This window comes from Mobula hypostoma, chromosome 24 (assembly GCF_963921235.1).
Source record: "Mobula hypostoma chromosome 24, sMobHyp1.1, whole genome shotgun sequence".
NCBI lineage: Eukaryota > Metazoa > Chordata > Chondrichthyes > Myliobatiformes > Myliobatidae > Mobula > Mobula hypostoma.
This window is the reverse complement of record NC_086120.1, coordinates 22,787,277-22,813,488: the sequence shown is the minus strand read 5'-3', so window position 1 is coordinate 22,813,488 and position 26,212 is coordinate 22,787,277. Positions and strand designations below refer to the sequence as shown.

Genomic DNA, 26,212 nt, shown 5'->3' with positions numbered 1-26,212 from the left:
TGGCCTGCTGCGTTCCACCAACATTTTGTGTGTGCTGTTTGAATTTCTAGCATCTGCAGATTTTGCAAACACGAGGAAATCTGCAGATGCTGGAATTTCAAGCAACACACATCAAAGTTGCTGGCAAAGGCAGCAGGCCCAGCAGCACCTCCAGGAAGAGGTACAGTCGACGTTTCGGGCCGAGACCCTTCGTCAGGACTAACTAAAAGAAGAGCTAGTAAGAGATTTGAAAGTGGGAGGGGGGCAATCTGCAGATTTCCTCGTGTTTGCGTTTTGAAAAAAATCCCCATCCTTGGTCCCACACACGTAGTTAGAATAAGCTGGTTGTACGTAACAGCATCTATGAAGAAATAGTTACCATTTCAGGCCAATTGACCCCAGGGATGTTATCGACCTGAGAGATCTGGCGAGCATTTCGCATTTCAGACCTTGACAATCCACACTTAATTTACATTTTTACACATGACATTTTGTTTTGACATCAGTCATACAGTTGGCATGCCTGGTGACCCAATGGCAAATCTAAAGTCGTGCTTGGCCTTGACAACCGGACCTTCCCAATAACAGAGGACAAGTCCATCACTGGGGTCTCGCTAGACCCGACAGCGCATGCTCAGTCTACCCCCTCCGAGCGCGTCTGCAGAAACGCGCACACATCGAATCAATGAAAAAAACTGGCGCGACTGGAATAAATCGCATGCGCATTATTATCTTCCGCTCCCAAGGTATTGTGGGGAAGCGGAGAATCCTAAAATGGCGGATCTGGCAAACGAAGGTAAGCAAGTGAAAATGGGCACGGTGCTTTGGGGCGCAGAGTAAGCAAGGCGCATGTTCAGCCTTGTAATTCTGGGTTTGTAGGGTGGAAATATCGATCTATGTGATAGATAGGAGTGTTACGGTATCAATTCTCAATGAATGGGAATATGAGGGGAGAGGAATTGGGCATACACACCCACAACAGAACACCGGCTAACCAGGCCCCGCTGAGTTACAGGACGAGCACAAAAATTGTTAGTTACAAAAATGAGTAGAAATAATTGGTTTGATAAGGGCGGAATAAACGGTTGGAAGATTACAGATAGGAAGGATAAAACGTGACAGAAAGAGCCTGGGTGACAAAAGTATGTGGCTGAAAGAGACATCTAATTTGTCTGAAAAGGAAGGGGGGGGGACATGTGATGGATTAGGGAAGAAAAGAAGAAGGGAGCAGTCGGGGGAAAGGTTGATAGATCTGATAAGGAGAGAGAAAGGGATAGAATAAACACCTTTAAAAAATGGGTGAAGTGATATAGATCAGAGTAGAGGAAGGATGGAGAGGCTGTGATAAGGCGCAGTATCAGAAAAAAAATTACTGTTTCCCTCTTTAGGACCACAATTAGGTTGGAAGAAGAGTCATTTAGATCTGGGAAGGGTGAGGTTAGACAGTCTGACAGGAGGAAGCCATGTGATGTGAGCTAAGGGAAGAGTGCGGGCTTGGTAGAATGGGAATTAATGTCAGGGAGAACTGGATATGAAGTGCTGAAGGAATGTATTGGTTGAAGGACAGGATTATAGGGAAGGGATGGATGATGATAATTGAAGAGATGTTCGCTCACTTACCCTTTTGACCCAGCTCTGCCATTTGTTGAGATCATATCTGATTTTCTATCTTGGCTCATTTTCCTGCATGATCCCCATGCTCATAGAAATATATAGAAACCTATTGATCTTGGGTTTGAATAAATTATGACATTTGTCCTCTTCAGCTATACGGTGAGTATAAACTCTGCACAACTAGGACCCGACCACAAATACCTGAGTAAATACAGCACATCATTCTGGCAAAAGCATTTTTTATTCTGTCTTTTTTCTGTATATTAACTAATTCTAAGTTTATGCCTGTATATTTACCCCATATTCCATGTACTCTTAACTTGGTGTCCATCTTCCTTTTTGAAAATCTAACTGCACCATTGGGCAACAGTGATGCAGTAGGTAATACTTCTACATCGGTTCCAGTGGGCTGGGTTAAATTCTGACCTCAGATTTTTTTGTGAGAACTTGCCTGTTCTTTTTGAGGCCAAATGACTTTTTTTTTTCCTGGTAGTTTTGTTTACTACCATATCCCTAATCAATAAAAGGATAATCAAAGGAAAGGTGTAGGTGATTTTAAAACAGAACGAAAGAGCATGGCTGAAATTCTAAATAAATGCTTTGCATTGGTCTTCAGTGAAGAAGGGAAGTTGGCAGAGATATTGGGTAGAACAAATCTAATGGAAATACATTAACAACTGGGATGTAGCTTGAGAATCTGTCAATGTTGGTTATTTGCATTTCCAGAGAGCATTTGGCTAAGTGTTACATAATAGGTTGATGCGCAAGATGAGAACTTATTGGGGGAAATGTTTTAGCATGGATTGAAGATGAGTTATTGTATTGGATACAGGAAGTCAAAATAAATGGCCGTTTTCAAGCTGGAAGGATGTAACATGGAGTTCCCTAAGGATCAATGATTTGCCCTGAATTATTTACAAGTTGTATTAATGATGGAGAATAAGGTATATTTGCCATTCAGACTAAAGCAGATGGGTGGGTTGATATTTGGACTCCATGACAGGATATAGAAAACTTGAGAAAAGGCTTGAAATTGGGAATGCACAATCTTCCAATTATCCTGGCATATGGGACTGGTACCTGACAACTGGACAGTTGCAGTATTTATTCTCTTATTTAGAAGGCCATGGAGGGCTAGAACTGAGATCAATTCTCACACAGCTGCTGTGAAACTTCAGTTCAGTTAATCATTGGAGAATAGAGAAACCAATTGGTTCTAGTTATGACTATTACAAACTACCACTTTATGATAAAGACCACTTAGTTTACTATTCCCATTGGACAGGGAGAGTGAGATGTTGGTTGAATATCAGCCATTATTATTCAATCTAGCCTATATCTGAGCCAGGAACCATCCACATTGCTGACACACAAATGCTTAATGAATTGATTGAATAAGCCATGTAGTTTTTCCAGTGCTATCACATTTAAACAGAAAATAAAATGTGATCGCTTGTCTGACCAAGCACAGAGTTTTGCAATTGCAAAATTGTTGCTAGTATGGTAATCTTGCAAAGTCCTTGTGGACATTAGGTATTCGATGCCTAATAGGCAGAATAATTCCTCTCATATCTAAGGATATGGAAGTGGATGTGGAAGCATTGGAAAAGGTACGGGGGAGATTTACCAGGATGCTGCCTGGTTTAGAGAGTATGCATTATGATCAGAGATTAAGGGAGCTAGGGCTTTACTCTTTGGAGGGAAGGAGGATGAGAGGAGACATGATAGAGGTGTACAAGATAATAAGAGGAATAGATAGAGTGGATAGCCAGCACCTCTTCCCCAGGGCACCACTGCTCAATACAAGAGGACATGGCTTTAAGGTAAGGGGTGGGAAGTTCAAGGGGGATATTAGAGTAAGGTTTTTTACTCAGAGAGTGGTTGGTGCGTGGAATGCACTGCCTGAGTTAGTGGTGGAGGCAGATACACTAGTGAAGTTTAAGAGATTATTAGACAGGTATATGGAGGAATTTAAGGTGGGAGGTTGTATGGGAGGCAGGATTTGAGGGTCGGCACAACATTGTGGGCCGAAGGGCCTGTGCTGTGCTATACTATTCTATGTCTATGTCTATAATTGGAAGATTGTTATTCAACTAGTTTCCAAGTTTTTGCATCTTTGCAGAATTGTACTTTGCAGACAAGAAACTAGACTCCTACATCATAGTCTGTTTTGTCCTATTGGCAGCACAATCATATATGACTGGTATCAGTAGGTGAGCTTATCATTAGTTCCAGGCCTCATGAAATATACCATTGGGTCACACATGGGCCAGGAAGCATCCTCCTGCTCAGCTGCCAAATCAGTAGTCTTCCAAGTTGAGCAGCACTTGGAAGAAGTACTGAAAGTAGCAAGAGCATACAATGTACTTTGGGGCACCTTAATATGCAATACCAGGAATGGCTTGATAATGCCCTTGTTGATTAAGGTGACCAAATCCCAAAGGATATGGCTTCAGATTGGGTCTGCAGCAATCTTAATTCATGCTGGTGTTGTTGCAAATGGCAACTGTACAGTTCTTGTGGAGATGATCTTATCTTCACACAGATAGTCTCTGTCTTGTGTTGTGGTGCTTTGCATGTATGGAATGGAATAGAAAAAGAGCTGGCAGTTCTGATCTGAGTGTGAATGTTATGTGGTGAACAGCAGCAGAAATGCACACAAGCACAAGCTAATCATGTGGCTTGGCATGTTCCACATCACTGTCAAACCAGGGGGTCGTTTCAGTTCAATGAGGCATGGGGATTTGTTGGGAGAAGCACAAGACATATCTCAAAAATACAGCTAACAGAACAGGGTCTAATGATAGGGCCTACTGTGTGAGTGTTCAAGAGAAGGTGAAAGCATTTGCAAGGATACTTAGACAAAAATTCTGAGTAGGTGATACATCTTCGCTTCTTCCTGAGATCCCCACCATCACGGACACAAGTCTCCAGACAATTTGATTTATTCCATGTGACATCAAGAAATGACTGAGAATACAATATGCCAAGGTTATGGTACCTTGCAAAATCCTGACTGTAATACTGAAGACCTTTGCGCCAGAGCAAGCTGTTCCAGTTCATTTGCAAAACTACTATCTCAAAGTTCAAAGTAAATTTTATCATCAAAGTATATATGTCACCATATACAACCCTGAGATTCATTTTCCTGTGGGCATACTCACCAAATCTATAGAATAGTAACTATAATAGGATCAATGAAAGATCAACCAGAGTGCAGAAGACAACAAACTGTACAAATGCAAGTATAAATAAAGAGCAATTAATAACAAAAATATGAGATAAAGTGTCTTTAAAGTGAGATCATAAATTGTCGAAACATTTCAATAATAGGGCGTGAGTGTAGTTTTTCCCTTCTATCAAAGAGCCTGATGGTTGAGGGGTAGTAACTGTTCTTGAACCTGGTGCTGTGAGTCCTGAGGCTCTTGTATTGTCTACCTGACGGCAGCAGTGAAAAAAAGCATGACCTGGGTGGTGGGGATCTCCAATGATGGTTGCTGCTTTCCTACGACAGCATTTCATGTAGATGTGCTCAATGATTGGGATGGCTTTACCCATGATGTACTGGGCCGAATCCACTACCTTTTGTAGGATTTTCCATTCAAGGGCATTTGTGTTTCCATACCAGGCCATGATGCATCCAGTCAATATCCTCTCGACAACACATCTATAGAAGTTTGCCAAAGTTTTAGATGTCATGCTGAATTTCTGCAGACCCCCAAGGAAGTAGAGGCGCAACTGTGCTTTCTTCGCAATTGCATTTGCTGGGTCCAGGACTGGTCCTTTAGTAACACTTTAAATTAAGTTGCTAACCCTCTCCACCTCTAATCCTGTGATGAGGATTGGCTCAGGACCTCTGGTTTCCCTCTCCTAAAGTCTGTAATCAATTCCTTGGTCTTGAATGAGAGATTGTTGTTATGACGCAACTCAGCCAAATTTCAATCTCCCTCCTCTATGCTGATTCATCACCATCTTTGCTTCGGCCTATGACAGTGGTGTCATCAGCAAACTTGAATATGGCATTGGAGCTGTGCTTAGCTACATGGCCATAGGTGTAAAGTGAGTGGAGCAGAGGGCTGAGCACAGAGCCCTATGGTGCAGTTGTATTGATGGAGGTCATGGAGGAGATTTTGTTGCCAATCCTAACAGACTGGGGTCTACAAGTAGGGAAATCCAGGATCCAATTGCACAAAGAGGTATTCAGCCCATGGTTTTGAAGCTTCTTAATTGGTTTTGAGGGGATGATGGGATTGAATGCTGAGCTGTAGTCAATAAAGGGCATCCTGAAGTATGTATCTACTAACAGTGTGAAAAATTACCCAAAACCAAAACCACCTTGTGTGTTCCTGTGAATGGCTCAGTTGGCTTTTGCCAGATTGACTGCTCTTCACAGTAGGATATCATTTAAATGACTGTGGCATCAAGACATGCTGGTAAAAACTCTCCAATGGCTTTATTCATTATTTGCATAAAGGAAGATGGTTGCATTTGTCAGAGGCCGATCTCCTGGTAGGAAGATGATTTCAGAGATACCTTGTGAAGAGTCCTAGGCCCACCTATCTTTAGCTGCTTCATCAGGCACTTCCATCATAAGATCAGAAGTGGGACATTGCTGACAATGGTGCTATTGGAATTGAACATTGCACATCCTAAGCCAATTACACAGTCTTGCCTGCATGCAGCAGGGCCTAAAATACATGCAGACATGGGTGAAGTGACAAGTAATATGCCACAAAAGTGCCAGACAATAATTGGCTCCAGAAAGTGATAGTCTAATTGCATACTGTTTACATTCAAGGTTAAGTTTCCCAGAGTCACTATCCTTGGAGGGGGGCATGGCGGGGGGGGGGGGGTGGGTGTTTGCTATTGACCAAAGACTCATCTAAGCCATTCACAGAAGTAGTGTGGCCATATGGAGAGGTCACCTCCAAGAGGACCACAACCTTGTTGGAAGGTTTGGAGACTTGCGTAGCTCCATGACCTGGAAAGCTATGTTGGCTGGAGTCAAGGCTTTATGCTTTGGCTCTTGGTAGGGTCATCCATTGCCAAAGAGGTGAAAGGGTAGAGGCCAGACAAGCCGGAATTTCCAGGTTTGAGAGTTCAGCTGAGGGCTAACAACTCTGACTGGTAAAACAAGTTGTGACGGAAACAGCAATGAAGGATCCTTCTACATCTGAGTGCAGTGGTATTCCTGAGTACCCGGAACTTACATGACTGACAGTTAGTGAACACCAAGCTACTGGCACGATGAAGAGAAAGATGATGACTGGAATATTTTCTGACTGTAATGGGAAAACATTTAAAATTAGAACTAGGCCATTTAGCACGTATGGGACAGACTTCAGAGCAGAAATACTCAAGGCTTTGAATGTAGAGGGAAGGGTGAAGTGTTTTGAAAATACATGCAAAATAGCAGGTTTCATAAATGGGGTCATGCTCAATCTTTATATCACATTGTTGGGTCCCCAGTACTTTAGGAAATATGTCAAAGTTTTGAAGGGTACAGAGAAGATTTACTAAAATGTTGTGTGAAATGACAGACTTATTGAGAGAAGCTGGGCAGGAAGTTTAAAACAAAAGACTGATTTTTAAGAATAACTCTCTTAGGGAAGCACTTTTCTGTGCCAAAACAGCCAGTAACTGTTTGGCCTCTTAAGGTAATAAAAGTACCAGAGATGACTTAAGGAAATTGTTGAGTCTTATAATTGAGGAATATAGTGCTGAAAGCTGATTGAAATGTCTAAAGTAGGCCAGCAAAGTGGAATTCATTAAATAATGAAATAATATTAATTTGTAGGGCTATGAGGAAAAAAAACAAGAATTAGTTGTTTCAAAAAATGAAGACAAATGCACTGCACTGAATGGAAGTCTCCTGTGCTGTACTATTTTGCAGTTACTCTCTGATTAAAGCAGCAAACTTCCGGCCTTTTCCAAAGGTGTTTAAAGCTGATAGCAGAACCCAGATGTGTCATTTCCATGTGTTTCACTATTGTTGTGCGTGTTTTGTGGCCAGGGATGTGCAAGAAGTATGTGTTCAATAATGTAGATGTTATTTGAGATGGAATCTCCGTACATTCATGAGTTAATAGCATGGTTTTTGCAAGAATTACAGCAGGGTTGAATGTGAGGGTATGTTAGAGACTGCATAAAGGAATGTGAATCAGAGAATCATTTCTCAAATATATATGAGAAATGAGCAGAGTAATGAGAGAACAGACGGGTTCAGAAGCAGCATGCATACTCAATTGACCTTACCCTCCCATTTAATGATGCTATAGCTAAACTTTTATGTTAACCCCACTTTTTATCTGCATCCTTATTCTTGTTTTCTTAGCACCAAGTCTGTTGGTCTTAATTAGGAATGTACTCATCTACTGAATATCCATAGGTTTCTCATAAACCTGTGAGTGTGAACAGTCTGCTTAGTGCTTTCCACATGGCACTTGTCACAGGAATCAGTGTAGGGTATTTAGGGAATTGGTGTTTTCTTTCATACCCTTTTACTAACCCTCTAGTTACATGCCATTTTCTTTTTTCAAGTGTAAAGAGAAACCTATGGAAAAGTGAGAAATATACAGTGAGGGCATAGGGAATTGTCTGTGCAAGGGGTAACACAAGCACTAGTTACATGTAAGGTGATTGAGTGCAAGCATGTGAGATTATTGATAATTTAGGTATGATATCTCATTAATGTGGTTGGGTGTGTTGGAGAAGTATGTAAGGTTGTCAGGAATGGGAGAGTGTACCTCAAGGGAGTGAGCACGAAAGGCTTATTTATTATGAGAGTGAGCATGTGCCAATGCTGAAGTGCATTTACATGCACAAGGCAAGTATACACAAGAGCACTGGGCTGGACCTCACAGACAGATGCTGCCAGTTTCAAATGTAGTTGCTGGCATTTAGCACTAGGTCTGGAAATGGCAATTGGTCTGGAATTACTGACTTAGGATGTGAGGGATCCAGAGTATGGGTGAAAATGCAAAAGTGATTGTGTGTGTGCGTGTGTGTGTGTGCGTGTGCACGCGCGCGCCAAGTTAAAATGTAAGGGAATACTTAAATTTTTGTATGTACGTGTATGTTCATGTCAAAGAGGGCATAAGGAGCACAAAGCATTTGAATGTGATGTGTGCACTTGATAGTGCACATGGACCTAAGGAAGTTACAATGTGCAAGTTGGTTATGTGTGGCAGAGGGTGTCTTAAAGCCCCTCTTTGGAGAGGGACTTGTATGAGGCAAGTTAAACTGCATTTTTAAGGAATAATGCTTGAGGGCTATATGGTTGAGATGGAAGTGTGACTGTGAGGGAAGGTTCAAAACATAGGGGAGAAAAGAGGGAGCATTTGGAATGGTTCATGTGTAAGAATGTACCACTTTAATGCAAGTATTGGGTGTGTATGGGAGAAAGTGAAGAATGGTAGTTTATAACTGAAGGAAAGAAATATGGATTACAGTAAGAAGATTGAGTGCAGATGAGTTTATTGGGCTGAATTATTCAGTAGATTTGTTTAGCTGAAAAGTAGTTGTGATTTTAAAATGTACACACTAATTTCTTGTCTGTTCTTTATTTGTAGAAAAGCCTGCCATTGCACCGCCTGTGTTTGTATTCCAAAAAAACGAGAAAGGACAGAAAGTAAGCATTCTATTTGACGTTAATTTAACTATATTTCCCTTTGTGAATCAATTGAAAAGTTTACATTTTAAAACAGCTATCTTTTATGAATAGGAAGTGCAAAGCAGCTTTCCTAGAAGTTTCCTTACTCAACAGACATCTTGATTCTAAGGATTCTCATAAGTCCAAATTAAGCTACTGCTCTGAAAATGTATCTATCTTTTGTCATCATTATGTGTCAGGTCATAGGTGATCATGGTCTCATGACCATGATTGTTCTTGGCAAATTTTTCTACAGAAGTGGTTTGCCATTGTCTTCTTCTGGGCAGTGTCCTTACAAGATGGGCATCAGGACAGCTGCTCGTACAACCATCCACTGCTCCCATGGTTTTTCATGACCATGATCGGGTGGGGGCTAAGTAGGTGCTACACCTTGCCCAAGGGTGACCTGCAGGCTAGTGGAGGGAAGGAATGCCTTGTATCTCCTTTGGTAGAAACATAGCTCCACCCTGCCACCCTACTCTTATTTACATCCCTCAATATTTTGTATACCTCTATCAAATCTCCTCTGAATCTTCTATGTTCTAGGAGACAAAGTCCTAACCTATTCAACCTTTCTCTATAACTCAGGTCCTCAAGTCCTGGCAACAGCCTTGTAAATTTTCTCTGCACTCTTTCAATCTTATTGATATCTTTCCTGTAGGTAGGTGACCAAACCTGCACACAATACTCCAAATTAGGCCTCGCCAACGTCTTACACAATTTCAGCATTACATCCCAACTCCTGTACTCAGTACATTGATTTATAAAGGCCAATACCTGTGATGCCACTTTAAAATGAATTATGGACCTGTATTCTCAGATCCCTTTGTTCTACCACACTCCTCCGTGCCCTGCTGCTCACCATGTAAGACCTAACCTGGCTGGGCCTCCCATAGTGCAGCACCTCACTCTTGTCTGCATTAAGTTCCATCTGCCATTTTACAGCCCATTTTTCCAGCTGGTCTAGATTCCCACTGGAAATTTTGGTAGGCTTCCTCACTGTCAGTTACACCCCCACCTCCAGTCTTGGTATCATCTGCAAATTTGCTGATCCAGTTTACCACATTATTATCTAGATTGTTGATATAGATGGCAACCAGTCCTTTCAGCACACCACTAGTCACAGGTCTCCAGTCAGGGAGGCAGCTATCTACTACTACTCTCTGGCTTCTCCCACAAAGCCAATGTTTAATCCAATTTACTACCTCATCTTGAATGCCAAGTGACTGAACCTTCTTAACCAACCTTCCATGCGGGGCCTTGTCAACGGGCTTGCAAAAGTCCATGGAGACAACATCCACTGCCTTACCTTCATCAACTTTCCTGTTAACTTCCTCGAAAAACTCTAGTTTGGTTAGGCACGACTTAGCGTGCATAAAACCCTTTTCACTATCTCTAATCGGTCCCCGTCTATCCAAATACTTACATATCTGGTCCCTTAGAATACCTTCCAATAACTGTCTCTCTATTGATGTCAGGCTCAACAGCCTATAATTTCCTGGCTTATTCTTAGAGCCTTTCTTAAACAATGGAACAACATTAGCTATCCTCCATACCTCATCCATTAGTGAAGGATGTTTTAAGTATCTCTGCTAGGGCCCCTGCAGTTCCTGCACTTGCCTTCCGTAGGGTCTAAACACATTGTCAGGGCTTGGGGGTTTGCCTGATTTGCCTCAAGACAGCAAACACCCCCTTCTTTGTGATCTGTATAGGGTCCATGACCTTGCTGCTGCACTGCCTCACATCCATAAACTCTGTGTCCATTTCCCGTTAAATGCAGATGCAAAAAGAAAAAAATCTAATAAGTTCACCCCCAACTTTGCATATAGATTGCCACTCTGATCTTCCAGAGGACCAATTTTGTCCCTTGCTATCCTTTTGCTCTTTATAGTGTAAGAAAATGTTACCAATCACTAGAGCTGTTTTCTTCCTGAGAAAATGTGAATTCATTGCATAAAAATTGCCTTTAAAATTGCAACTCATTGATTTGAATGCATTACATGATCAGTACTAGTGTTGCTATGAAACTCAATATTGAGCTCATTTTACTTTGCGGGTAAAGCTTAAGACTAGCTTAACTGTTATACATTCAAATGGTGTATACTTAGTGCCACTAATGTTTGATTTAAGCAATCATTTTATAGAAAGGATGTTGCTAAATACTGAAGAGCTGAGCATTGAAACTTATGTGCAACATTGGTGTTGATGGTTGCAAATGCAATTATCACGTGCAATGTTACATAGGTGTGCTGGTATGAAGTTTGCACCTGATCTAGTATATTCCCAATATTGTGGTAAGTAGTTCTTCAAGACGATGGGGACTAAAAACTGTTCTAGAGCCTTGTTAACATTTGCAAATCAGTAAAGGAAAGGGGTTGCTTTTCTTCTTAAAGAAATGATGAGACTGCAGAAATGAAAAGTCAGTTATTTCAAAATGTATCCTTGCAAGCGACAGAAATGCTACACCTGCCCATTCAACTACTCCCTTACCTCCATTCAGGGACCCAAGTGTCCTTCCAGGCAAAGCTACACTTCACCTATGAATCTGTTGGAGTCATCTATTGTATCTGGTGCTTCCGATGGGGCCTCCTCTGCATTGGTGAGACCGCTTTGTCGAGCACCTCGGCTTCATCTGCCAAAGCGGAATTTCACAGTGGCCAACCATTTTAATTACTATCCCCATTCCCATATTGACATACCAGTCCATGAACTTATCTTTTGCCAAGATGAGACCATTCTCAGGATGGTAGAGCAGCACCTCATATTCGTCTAAGTAACCTCCAATCATATCACATGAACATCGATTTCTCCTTTGGGTAATTTTTTTCTTTTCCTCTTCCCCTTTCTTCTTCTATTCCTCACTCTGGCCTCTTACCTCTTCTCACCTGCCTATCACCTGGTGCCCCTCCTTTACCTTTCCCACTCACCTGGCTTTACCTATCACCTTCTAGCTTGTCCTCCTTCCCTCCTCCCACCTTTTTATTTTGGTATCTTTCCCCTTTGTTTCCAGTCCTGAAGTAGGGTCTTGGCCCAAAGCATCTACAGTTTATTCATTTTCACAGATGCTGTCTGACCTGCTGAGTTCCACTAGCCTTCTTAGTGTGTTGCTCTGGATTTACAGCATCTGCAGAATCTCTTGTGTTTATGAAGTATTAATATGATTAGAATGGAACTATTTGTTTTAAACTACATCTTCTGTTTTGCAACACAAAAGGCTAATACCTTAAAACTCCAAAAATCTGTTTGGAACTTCATTGGTTTCAAATTGAGATATGGCCCACTAGTTAACATATACAAAATAATGGAGGAACTCAGCAAGTCAGGCATCATCTCTGCAGAGGAATAAACAGTTGAGGTTTTGGGCCAAGATCCTTCATCGGAACTGGAAAGGAGGGTGGTAGAAGCTAGAATAAGAAGGTTGGGAAGAATACAAGCTGGCAAGTGATAAGGTGAAACCAGATGTGGAGGAAAGTAGATGGGTAGAGGAGTGGGGATGAAATGGATGCACTGAGATGATAGGTGGAAGAGGTAAAGGACGGAAGAATAGGAACCAAATGAAAGAAGAGAGTGGATCATGGGAGAAAGGGAAGGAGGAGGGGCAGCAGAGAGAAGTGACGGGGTAGGTGAGGATAAGAAAAGGGATAATAAGGGAGGCAGAATGGGGATTGGAAAAAGAGAGAAGGGGAGGGAAAAGTTTACTAGAAGTTAGAAAAGTCAATGTTTATGGCGTCAGGTTGGAGGCTACTCAGGCGGAATATGAGGTGTTGCTCCTCCAACCTGAGAGTGGCCTCATTGGGGCAGGAGAGGAGGCCGTGGACTGACATGTTGGACTGGGAAATGGAACTAAAGTGGGTGGCCACTGGGAAAACCCGCCCTTTGTATGGATGGAGCGAAGGTGCTTGAAAAAAGCAGTCCCCCAATCTTTGTCATCTCCCACTAATACAAAGGAGGCCACGTCGAGAGTACTGGATATCGTAGATAATCCGAACAGATTTGCAGGTTGAGTGTTGCCTCACCTGGAAGGACTGTTTGGGGCACTAAGTGGTAGTGAGGGAGGAGGAGAAGGGGCAGGTGTAGTCCTTGTCTTGCTTATAGGGGTAAGTGCCAGGAAGGATGAGAAGATAAGAGAGTCACCTAGAGAGTGATCCCTGTAGAAGATACTATTGAAGATGACAGATGTTAGAAAATGATGTGCTCACTGGTTCACTATTCCCATGCACTTGCATGCTGAAGACCTGGTTCCTTCCAATTATCTGAAGTTGACTGGTGCCTGCGGTTGCAAACCTAAATGCTCACTGGAAAGTATATTTTTCTAATGTATAATATCTTTTTATAAAGAAAACAATTCAATTGAAAGAGTGTTGAATAGTCAACTGATCCAGCACTACCAAAGTCGCAAATGTTAACGGAGTTTTACTGTACTGAAAAGCTTTTGCAGTATCTGAATAAGGTGTAATATCACTGGCATATGTCATGAAATTTGTTGTTTTGCAGTACATTGCAATACCCAATAATAAATTACAGTAAGAAATATAGTTAAAAATGAATTTGAAAAAGTATGGAAAAAGCAAGCAATGAAAGTATTGAGGTAGTGTACATGAGTTCATTGTCCATTCAGAAATCTGAAAGCTGAGGGGACGAAGCTGTTTTTGAAAAGTTGGGTGTATATCTTCAGTCTCCCGTACCCCCCCCTGTGATGATAGCAATGAAAAGAGGGCATGTCCTGGGTGATAGGGTCCTGAATAATGGATGCCACCTTTTTGATGCATCGCCTTCTGAAAATGTACTTGATGCTGGGGAGGCTGGTGCCTATGATGGAGATGGTATCCAAAGACTACAATTGCATGAAGTTCCAGAACCGTATTTTGTAAGCTTTTAGAATGTTAACAAAGTGGCCCCTTTATATCTTGCACATATGCACAGTTCTTTTTTTTTGAAAAACTAAAGGATTGTATCTTCCTGCGCCATCTCCTCTCCCCAAGTCTCAAGTGGTTTGACATTGTAATGTCGGAAAAATGCTTTTGAATAGCAGTGTGGAAGTCTGAAGGCTTTTGATGTAAAGTTCGGGAGGATTTTATACATCTAAATCTTTTTTAATAACAAGGCTTGTTCAGGCTTGGAATGGAATGCTCCTATTCTCCATTCCAGTTCCCACACCAATTTCTTGCCATTTCTCATCCTTTCTCTTTGCTCCTTTCCATCTTGAAGATACTTTTTCAACAAACTGTTTAAAATTCACGTTTCTGTGCTGCTACTTCCTGACTGCCACTTCATACCTGCTAGTGAAAAAGGCAATCTGTATGCTGGAATCCATTTCTTTATTCTCGATCATAGAAATAACAATCTAGGAGATGATTTTTCTTCTGATTAATCATGACCAATTATACAGAAGTCTGACTGCCCTACTTTTTGGAAATGGCATGAATTGGAGGCAATGTGTGTCTTAATTATTTTTGTAAGGAGTTGTACGTTGTAAAGGATAGTTACACTTCAGATTAAATAATGAAGACTTGTCATCTCTCTACAAAACTAGTTTGTTGCCTTATGTTGCAAAAGAAGTATAGCTGCCTTATTGTTAGTAATTATAACAGCCATGCTGTACGGCAACATTGACACTAAAAATTGGTTACCAATGTAATTGAAGTTCAAGTTTATTGTCGTTCAACCGTATACCTCCAAAAGAAACATCGTTCCTCCGGACCAAGATGCACAACAAGTACATATAACTCTCACACAACATAAAACAATATTATCACAAATACATTAACAAATAATAAAATATATTCCAGAAGATGGACATTTAGCATAATTTTGTGTACTTTAAAACTTGAGTATAAAAAGATCTCCTCTAATGGTTTTGATCAGTGGGTCCAGAACCAAGTAAAATGAAGTTAAAACTTTAGCATGTGAAAACCACTTCAAACCCTTAACAGAGTTTATTTCAATAAATGGCTGCTGCTCATGAGCAGAAATTGACTGCTGGTCATAAACCTGCGGGACTCTCAAGCTTGTTTAAACTTAGCTCGGCTATGACAAGTTAAATAAAAACCAAATAATTAACTTAAGATAATATTACACAAAACTCTTTGAATGTACTGTACGAGAGGTTAACTTTTATTAGTTCATTAATTTCTTAACCCAGTCTAATGACCAATCTCTTCGAGATCCATCTTACAAAGTCCATAGTTCATTTTTAATTGCATGCTAGTTTACTTTTCATATAATGCAACAGTTATCTTATGATAAATAAAACATTTGAAACTGCATTTCATTTAAGCAAGTTTATATCTTGGAGCGATGGAGGATGAGAGCTGACTTGATAGAGGTGTACAAGATAATGAGAGGCATTGATTGTGTGGATAGTCAGAGCTTTTCCCCAGGACTGAATTGGCTAGCATGAGAGGGCATAGTTTTAAGGTGCTTGGAAGTAGGTACAGAGGAGATGCCAGGGGTAAGTTTTTTACGCAGAGAGTGGTTAGTGCGTGGAATGGGCTCCCAGTGGCGGTGGTGGAGCCGAAAACGATAGAGTCTTTTAAAAGACTCCTAGATGGCTACATGGAGCTTGGAAAAATAGAGGGCTATGGGTAAAGCCTAGATAGTTCTGAGGTAGGGACATGTTCAGCACAGCTTCGTGGGCCAAAGGGCATATATTGTTCTGTATGTTTTCTATGTTTCTGTAACTACGTACAATGAATGTAAAATCTTTATTGACATTATATGCTGTTTTATTTAATTCAGTAATTTTAGAGAATTTACTGCATTTAATTCTTTTAAATTTTTTTCCCATTTCCATCTATGTGCTCTATTAATTAGTTAGAGGCACGCAGCAGCACAGCAGTTAGTAGTGCTATCTGACAGCTCCAGTTACTTAGTTGTCCATGTGCAGTGTCTCCCTGTGCTTTAATTTCCTCACAGATGCTCTAGTTTCCTCCCACATCTCAAAGACTTGTCTGTTAGTAGGCTTCAGTAAAATTTCCCTTGTGTGATGGGGGCAGGAGAACTTGGGGAGATGGTAGGTGGGGCAGTGGGATGGATGGAAATGTTTGGGACCCCATTATAGGTCTATTGTCCTAAGAAAATGTGAGAAATAATTGGCCAAAACTGACTAAAACTGATACCTCCTTTGTCTTTGGTAAGTGGGGTTCAAAAATGTTTTTAATCCTGGAGACAGAAGAGATTGCAGATGCTGGAACGTGGAGTAAAAGAACAAGCAGCGGGAGGAACTCACTGGGTCAGCCAGCAATAGTGGAGGAAAACAAACAGTTTATGTTTTGTGTTGAAATCTGTCATCTGGAGGGATGGAGAAATAGTCAGTATAAAGAGTTAAGGGAAAAGGATTGAGTAAGAGCTGGCAAGTGAGATGTGGATTCTGGTGAGGAAGGGGATAAGGCAGGGAAGTATGGAAATAATGAAAGAAGCTGAGTGCTGATAGGTGGAGTCATCAAAGGTCTGGAGATGATGCAATGAAAGGAAAGTGTTTAATCTTGCCTGCATTTTATTTGGGTGCCTCCACCATCATCGGGAAAAGGAAAACTAAGGAATCTACTAGTATTTTAGTAAGTCATTAGCTGGAAATTAGTCCAGTGGAGAAGATTCTCCCAAGTTTTGGAACTTGCTATCAAAAGGTTTGTTGGGGGAATAAAATCACTGCATTTAATAGGAAGCTGAATAAAAACAAGAGGGATAAATATGAGTAATGAATCAAGAGCAGCCAGTGATTGGGAATATCATCTCCATTTTTCTCATCAAATCCAAATCTCCCACAATTCTATCATTCACATTCAATTATTTGGCTTTGTGGTGAAGGAATTGTCAAGTCACCAAAATGTGATAGGGCTTTCTGTAAATGAACATTTAAAAATTGATAGTCACTGTGGTTCTGGCAAGTAGTCAAACTAGTGTCACAGATCCAATTACCTGGAGTGGGTCACTTCTGGTCGCAATCACTAAACTCCCTTTGTCCTCAAACATGGTCACCTAGACTTTTCTCCTTTGGCTTCTGCTAGTCTTTGGGCATTGCATAGGTTTAAATAACTGTGAGCTAAAACCTATGCAGCAGTCCCTGACAAACAAAGTTTTGGAGAAAATAATCAATTAGTTTGAGAGTTGCTGAAACATAATAATAGATTATTGCTGTTGATCTGGAGATCCGCTGCAAGGAATTTAAATTCGGTGAATTAAACAAAACTGGAAGAAACAACAAGTACAAATAATTACAACAGAAACTGTTTAATTCAGATAAAAGCATTGTGAAATTATGCTCATGCAAGAGTATTTTTTTAAAATATTATTGTTATTAGAGAAGGAAATCTGTCCCATTTGCCTAGTCATGCTTCATGATACTCCAGGCTCTGTGGTTGAAATGTTTTCCACTCAGGAGGCAACTAGAGATGAACAGTACATACGAGGAAATTAGCAGATGCTGGAAATTCAAGCAATACATCAAAGTTGCTGGTGAACGCAGCAGGCCAGACAGCATCTCTAGGAAGAGGTACGGTCGACGTTTCGGGCCGAGACCCTTCGTCAGGACCCTTCGTTAGTCCTGACGAAGGGTCTCGGCCCAAAACGTCGACTGTACCTCTTCCTAGAGATGCTGCCTGGCCTGCTGTGTTCACGATGAACAGTATATGTTTGTCTTGCATGAATACATAAAGAAATATGGTTGTTCCCCCCCCACTCCATCATTTATAAGATTGTTTATTCTGTTTCTGTTTTTTTTTGAACCTGAGTACCATAATTGAATTGACTTTATTTCTTACATCCTTCACATACATGAGGAGTAAAAATCTTTATGTTACCTCTCCATCTAAATGTGCAATCATAGTCATTTATAATAAATAGAACAGTCAATGTAACATAGAAATACGATTGTATCAGCGTGAGTTAATCAGTCTGGTGGCCTGGTGGAAGAAGCTGTCTCGAAGCCTGTTGGTCCTAGCTTTTATGCTGCGGTAGCGTTTCCCAGATGGTAGCAGCTGGAATAGATTGTGATTGGGGTGACTCGTGTCCCCAATGATCCTACAGGCCCTTTTTTTTTTACACCTGTCTTTGTAAATGTCCTGAATCATGGGAAGTTCACAACTACAGATGCACAGGGCTATCCGCACCACTCTCTGCAGAATCCTACGATTAAGGGAGGTACGGTTCCCATACCAGGCAATGATGCAGCCAGTCAGGATACTTTCGGTTGTGCCCCTGTAGAAAGTTCTTAGGATTTGGGACCCATACCAAACTTCCTCAACTGTCTTGAGGTGAAAGAGGTGCTGTTGTGCCTTTTCAACCACACAGCTGGTGTGTTCAGACCACGTGAGGTGCTCAGTATGCCGAGGAATTTAAAGCTGTTCACCCTCTCAATCCCAGATCCATTGATGTCAATGCCTGTCTCCATTCTTCCTGTAATCCACAGCCTGCTCCTTTGTTTTTGCGACATTGAGGGAGAGGTTGTTTTCTTGACACCACTGCGTCAGAGAGATAACTTCTTCCCTGTAGGCCATCTCATTATTGTTTGAGGTTAGGCCAATCAGTGTAGTGTCATCAGCAAATTTAATTAGCAGATTAGAGCTGTGGGTGGCAACACAGTTATGGGTATACAGGGAGTAAAGGAGGAGGTTTTGGACACAGCCCTGAGGGGCTTCTGTGTTGAAAGTCAGTGGAGGTGAGGGAGCCCACTCTTACCACCTGCCACATGTTCCTCTTGCAGCGTTGGGACTACCTTTAATCCATACAGGCCTTCTTTGTTTTAAGATCTTTGGCCTTTTTTTTGAAATTTGAGTCTCTAAATTGCAGTTTTGCTCACTATATACGTTTGAATTGACAGCTCCGTTTCTAACACTGTTATTTGCTCCAGAGAATTTCCTTATGTCAGATCATTTACTTATATACTATATTTATAACTTTAAAAATAAAGGGTATAAGTGTTGAGAACAAAGGACAACTACGGGTAAGACAACAGGAATTCTGCAGATGCTGGAAATTCAAGCAACACACATCAAAGTTGCTGGTGAACGCAGCAGGCCAGGCAGCATCTCTAGGAAGAGGTACAGTCGACGTTTCAGGCCGAGTCCCTTCGTCAGGACTAACTGAAGGAAAAGTTAGTAAGTTTTCCTTCAGTTAGTCCTGACAAAGGGTCTCGGCCTGAAATGTCGACTGTACCTCTTCCTAGAGATGCTGCCTGGCCTGCTGCGTTCACCAGCAACTTTGATATGTGTTACTACGGGTAAGAGTTTGTATGGGTGCCACCCGATTCTATCAGTGAAGTCTGATTTTTCAGCAGTGAACAGTGAAAATTTTGCAAAAAGTTTGTGAACCCTTTGTAGTTATCTGGTTTTCTGTATAACTACTCATAAAATGTGGTCTGATCTTCATCTATGTCACAATAATAGACGCACAATCTGCTTGAACCAATAACACACAAGCAATTGTACTTTTCATGTCTTCTCTGAACACATTGTTTAATCATTCGCAGTCCAGGCTGGAAAAAGTACGTGAACCCTTGTATTTAATAACTGGTAGAACCTCCTTTAGCAATAACCTCCACCAACCGTTTCCTATAGCTGATAATCACTACTACTACTTCTACGTTGACTCAGGCCTAGGGGCTGGTGTTGGGCAAATCAGATTTGCACAATAGAGAAGAGGAATTTTTAGATCATTCTTCCATACAAAACTGTTTCAGCTCATCAATATTTCTGGGATACCTTGCATGAATAGCCCTCTTCAAGTCATACCACAGCATCTCAATTGGGTTAAGGTCTGGAGTCTGACTTGGCCATTCCAAAACACAAATTTTCTTCTGTTCACAGCATTCTGTTGTTGATTTGCTCTTGTGTTTCAGATCATTGTCTTGTTGCATCATCCAATTTCCATTAAGCTTCAGGTTACAGATCACTACTCTGGCATTCTCCCGTAAAATGTCTTGATACTATTTTGAATTGATTGTTCCTTTAATGACTGCAAGCTGTCCATGCCCTGAGGCAGCAAAGCAGCCCCAAACCATGGTGCTCCTTCCACCATGCTTCACAGTTGGGATGAGATTTTGGTGTGCAGTGCCCTTTTTCCTACAAACATAACGATGTGTGTTTCTGCCAAAATGTTTAACTTTTGTCTCGTTTGTCCACAGAACATTGTCCCAGAAGCATTGTGGAACATCCAGGTGGTCTTTTGAAAACCTGAGACATGTCCAGCAACACTTTGTTTGTTTTGGAGAGCATTGGTGTCCTTCCATGAACACGAATTGTGTTTTTGTTATAGTGGACACATGAACAGAGACCTTAGCAAGTTCTAGAGATATCAACATGAATTTTGCTGTTACCCTTGGGTTTATTTTCACCTCCTTCAGCATTGCACATTATGCTCTTGGTGTGATCTTCGCAAGATGCCCACTCCCAAGGAGAATAGCAACAGTACTGAATTTTCTCCATTTTTCTCTTACTGTGGACTGATGAACACTTAGGTCTTTAGAAATGCTTTGGTAGCCTTTTCCAGCTTCAAGAATCTCTCCAGTTCTTCTTCCAAGGTCCTCTGAAAGTTGTTTTGATCGAGGCATGGTGTGCGTAAACAGATCTTTCTCGAGAAGAGCAGGCTCTGCCAGTAACCTGACTTCCTGTTTTTTTTAAAGAGGCCAAAGTACCTCTACAGCCCACATCTCTAATCTTATCTCATTGATAGGAGCAACTGACTCCAAATAGTTTTTGTAGAAGGCATTACCCCAGAGGTTCACATACTTTTCTGAATCTATATTGCAAATGTCACTCTGCTATTTAAGAAGGGGGTAAGGAAGCAAAAAGGAAATTATAGACCTGTTAGCTTGACTTCGGTGGTTGGGAAGTTGTTGGAGTCGATTGTCAAGGATGAGGTTACAGAGTACCTGGAGGCAAGATAGGCAGAACTCAGCATGGATTCCTTAAAGGAAAATCCTGCCTGACAAACCTATTACAATTTTTTGAGGAAATTACCAGTAGGCTAGACAAGGGAGATGCAGTGGATGTTGTATATTTGGATTTTCAGAAGGCCTTTGACAAGGTGCCACACATGAGGCTGCTTAACAAGATAAGAGCCCATGGAATTACAGGAAAGTTACATACGTGGATAGAGCGTTGGCTGATTGGCAGGAAACAGAGAGTGGGAATAAAGGGATCCTATTCTGGTTGGCTGCCGGTTACCAGTGGTGTTCCACAGGGATCAGTGTTGGGGCCGCTTCTTTTTACATTGTACATCAACGATTTGGATTATGGAAAGATGGCTTTGTGGCTAAGTTTGCTGACGATACGAAGATAGGTGGAGGGGCCGGTAGTGCTGAGGAAACGGAGAGTCTGCAGAGAGACTTGGATAGATTGGAAGAATGGGCAGAGAAGTGGCAAATGAAGTACAATGTTGGAAAGTGTATGGTTATGCACTTTAGCAGGAAGAATAAACGGGCAGACTATTATTTAAATGGGGAAAGAATTCAAAGTTCTGAGATGCAGTGGGACTTGGGAGTCCTCGTACAGGATTCCCTTAAAGTTAACCTCCAGGTTGAGTCGGTAGTGAAGAAGGCGAATGCAATGTTGGCATTCATTTCTAGAGGAATAGAGTATAGGAGCAGGGATGTGATGTTGAGGCTCTATAAGGCGCTGGTGAGACTTCACTTGGAGTACTGTAGGCAGTTTTGGTCTCCTTATTTAAGAAAGGATGTGCTGACGTTGGAGAGGGTACAGAGAAGATTCACTAGAATGATTCCAGGAATGAGAGGGTTAACATATGAGGAACGTTTGTCCGCTCTTGGACTGTATTCCTTGGAGTTTAGAAGAATGCGGGGAGACCTCATAGAAACATTTCGAATGTTGAAAGGCATGGACAGAGTGGATGTGGCAAAGTTGTTTCCCATGATGGGGGAGTCTAGTACGAGAGGGCATGACTTCAGGATTGAAGGGCGCCCTTTCAGAACAGAAATGCGAAAAAAATTTTTTAGAGGGTGGTGAATCTATGGAATTTGTTGCCACGGGCAGCAGTAGAGGCCAAGTTGTTGGGTGTATTTAAGGCAGAGATTGATAGGTATCTGAGTAGCCAGGGCATCAAAGGTTATGGTGAGAAGGCGGGGCAGTGGGACTAAATAGGATAAGATGGATCAGCTCATGATAAAATGGCGGAGCAGACTCGATGGGCCGAATGGCCTACTTCTGCTCCTTTGTCTTATGGTCTTATGGTCTATACTGTGATTGTTTAAATGGTGTACTCAGTATCAACCAGAAGAAGTACAATTGTTTCTGTGTTATTAGTTTAGACAGATCATGTTTGTCTATTATTGTGTCTTAGATGATGATCAGACCACATTTTATGAGTTATTAATGCAGAAAACAAGGTAATTGCAAAGGGCTCAGAAACTTTTTCTTGCAATTGCATTTGTAAATAGTTTGGACCCCAATGTCTGTCTTTGAGTAGCAATCTTCATTCACTTTGATTAATCCTATGCAGTCTGCATTCTTTTAGTCTAAGGCCATTACTTGTTGATGTTTTTGATTATGTTTTTTATTTAACTCAGAACCAGAATCAGGTTTTTTTTATCACTGGCATGTGTCATGAAATTTGTTAACTTAGCAGCAGCAGTTCAACGCAATACATAATACAAAAGAAAGAAGAAAGATATAATAAATAAGTAAATCAGTTACAGTATATATATATATTGACCAGATTAAATATTGTGCAAAAAACAGAAATAGTGTATATTAAAAAAGTGAGATAGTGTTCAAGGGTTCAATGTCCATTTAGGAATTGGATGGCAGAGGGTTAGAAGCTGTTCCTATATCACTGAGTGTGTGCCTCCAGGCTTCTGTACCTCCTACCTCATGGTAATGGTGAGAAAAGGGCATGCCCCTGGGTGCTGGAGGTCCTTAATAATGGACGCTGCCTTTCTGAGACACTGCTTCTTGAAGATGTCCTGGGTACTTTGTTGGCCAGTACCCAAGATGGAGCCGACTAAATTTACAACCTTCTGAAGCTTCTTTCAGTCCTGTGCAATAGAACCCCCCCCCCACCCCCACCATACCAGACAGTGATGTAGTCTGTCAGAATGCTCTCCACGGTACATCTGTAGAAGTTTTTGAGTGTATTTGCTGACATACCAAATCTCTTCAAATTCGTAATAAAGTATAGCCATTGTCTTGCCTTCTTTATAACTGCATTGATATGTTGTGACCAGGTTAGATCCTCAGAGATCTTGACACCCAGGAACTTGAAACTGCTCGCTCTCTCCATTTCTGATCCCTCTATGAGGATTGGTATGTGTTCCTTTGTCTTATCCTTCCTGAAATCCACAGTCAGCTCTTTCATCTTATTGACATTGAGTGCCAGGTTGTTGCTGTGACACCATTCCACTAGTTGGCACATCTCACTCCTGTATGCCCTCTCGTCACCATCTAAGAGTCTACCAACAATGGTTGTATCATCAACAAATTTATAGGTGGTATTTGAGCTATGCCTAGCCACACAGTCATGGGTATAGAGAGAATAGAGCAGTGGGCTAAGCACACACCCTGAGGTGCACCAATGTTGAACTATAGTTGAATTGAAACTTCCTCTAAATTTTCCCAACACTCACAACACGCTGGAGGAACTCAGCAGGTCAGGCGGCACCCGTGGAAACGATCAGTCAACGTTTCGGGCTGGAACCCTTCGTCAGGACTGAAGAGGGAAGGGGCAGAGGCCCTATAAAGAAGGTGGGGGGAGGGTGGGAAGGAGAAGGCTGGTAGGTTCCAGGTGAAAAACCAGTAAGGAGAAAGATAAAGGGGTGGGGGAGGGGAAGCAGGGAGGGGATAGGCAGGAAAGGTGAAGAAGGAATAGGGGAAAGCACAATGGGTAGTAGAAAGAGGTGGAACCAGGAGGGAGGTAGTAGGCAGCTGGGGGAGGGGGCAGAGTGAAATAGGGATAGGGGAAGGGAGGGGGAGGGAATTACCAGAAGTTGGAGAATTCAATGTTCATACCAAGGGGCTGGAGACTACCTAGATGGTATATGAGGTGTTGCTTCTCCAACCTGAGTTTAGCCTCATCGTGGCAGTAGAGGAGGCCATGTATGGACATATCCGAATGGGAATGTGAAGCAGAGTTGAAGTGGGTGGCAACCGGGAGATCCTGTCTGTTGTGGCAGATGGAGCGGAGGTGCTCAACGAAGCGGTCCCCCAGCCTGCGTTGGGTTTCACCGATGTAGAGGAGGCTGCACTGGGAGCACCGGATGCAATAGATGACCCCAACAGACTCACAAGTGAAGTGTTGCCTTACCTGGAAGGACTGTTTGGGGCCCTGAATGGTGGCAAGAGAGGAGGTGTAGCACTTACGCTTACAGGGATAAGTGCCGGGTGGGAGATCCGTGGGGAGGAACGTATGGACCAGGGAGTCACGGAGGGAACAATCCCTGCAGAAAGCGTACAGGGGTGGAGAGGGAAAGATGTGCTTAGTGGTGGGGTCCTGTTGAAGGTGGCGGAAGTTGTGGAGGATAATGTGCTGGATCCAGAGGCTGGTGGGGTGGTAGGTGAGGACAAGGGGAACTCTGTCCCTGTTGTTGTGGCGGGAGGATGGGGTGAGGGCTGAAGTGCGGGAAATGGAGGAGCTGCGGGTGAGGGCATCATTGATGACAGCAGAAGGGAATCCACGATCCTTAAAGAAAGAGGACATTTGAGATGTCCTGGAACGGAAAGCCTCATCCTGGGAGCAGATAGAAACATAGAAAATAGGTGCAGGAGCAGGCCATTTGGCCCTTCGAGCCTGCACCGCCATTTATTATGATCATGGCTGATCATCCAACTCAGAACCCTGCACCAGCCTTCCCTCCATACCCCCTGATCGCCGTAGCCACAAGGGCCATATCTAACTCCCTCTTAAATATAGCCAATGAACCGGCCTCAACTGTTTCCTGTGGCAGAGAATTCCACAGATTCACCACTCTCTGTGTGAAGAAGTTTTTCCTAATCTCAGTCCTAAAAGGCTTCCCCCTTATCCTCAAACTGTGACCCCTCATTCTGGACTTCCCCAACATCGGGAACAATCTTCCTGCATCTAGCCTGTCCAATTCCTTTAGGATTTTATACGTTTCAATAAGATCCCCCCTCAATCTTCTAAATTCCAACAAGTACAAGCCTAGTTCATCCAGTCTTTCTTCATATGAAAGTCCTGCCATCCCAGGAATCAATCTGGTGAACCTTCTTTCTACTCCCTCGGCTGAGGAGACGGAGGAACTGGTAATAGGGAATGGCATTTTTGCATGTGGCAGGGTGGGAAGAGGTATAGTCGAGATAGTTATGAGAGTCATTGGGCTTGTGGAAGATGTCAGTGGACAGTCTGTCTCCAGAGATGGAGACTGAGAGATCGAGAAAGGGAAGAGAAGTGTCTGAGATAGACCAAGTGAATTTCAGGGCTGGGTGGAAGTTTGAAGTAAAGTCGATGAAATTGACGAGCTCAGCATGGGTGCAGTCCAGCATGGGTTAGTCCTGACGAAGAGTCTCGGCCTGAAACGTCGACTGTACCTCTTCCTAGAGATGCTGCCTGGCCTGCTGCGTTCACCAGCAACTTTGATGTGTGTTGCTTGAATTTCCAGCATCTGCAGAATTCCTCATGTTTGCATTATCTGAATGGTGCCCGATTAGGAAAAGGGGAGGTGCAACGAGACCTGGGTGTCATTATACACCAGTCATTGAAAGTGGGCATGCAGGTACAGCAGGCGGTGAAAAAGGCGAATGGTATGTTGGCATTCATAGCAAGAGGATTCGAGTACAGGAGCAGGGAGGTACTACTGCAGTTGTACAAGGCCTTGGTGAGACCACACCTGGAGTATTGTGTGCAGTTTTGGTCCCCTAATCCAACGGTCCTCGACCACTGGGCCGCAAAGCATGTGCTACCAGGCCGCGAGGAAACTTTTCCTCATTCCCTGTCACGCCCACTGTTGAGCCATTAAACACGTGAGGTCATTACCTGTGCATCATCCATGTCAGCGTGGGAAGG

The 26,212-nt window shown here is 42.3% G+C and overlaps 1 protein-coding gene across 3 annotated transcripts in view; it reads left to right on the top strand.

The window, feature by feature from the left end:
• The first annotated feature begins 738 nt into the window (after positions 1 to 738).
• The window catches only part of ranbp3b (RAN binding protein 3b), a 134,400-nt gene continuing 108,926 nt past the window's right edge, over positions 739 to 26,212 (top strand). For all 3 annotated transcript variants that reach the window (XM_063032521.1, XM_063032522.1, XM_063032519.1), the window contains exons 1-2: positions 739 to 775; positions 9,165 to 9,223. In XM_063032521.1, the coding sequence (XP_062888591.1) occupies positions 754 to 775; positions 9,165 to 9,223 (81 nt within the window). In that variant the 5' untranslated portion in view covers positions 739 to 753. The remainder of the gene's footprint in view (positions 776 to 9,164; positions 9,224 to 26,212) is intronic.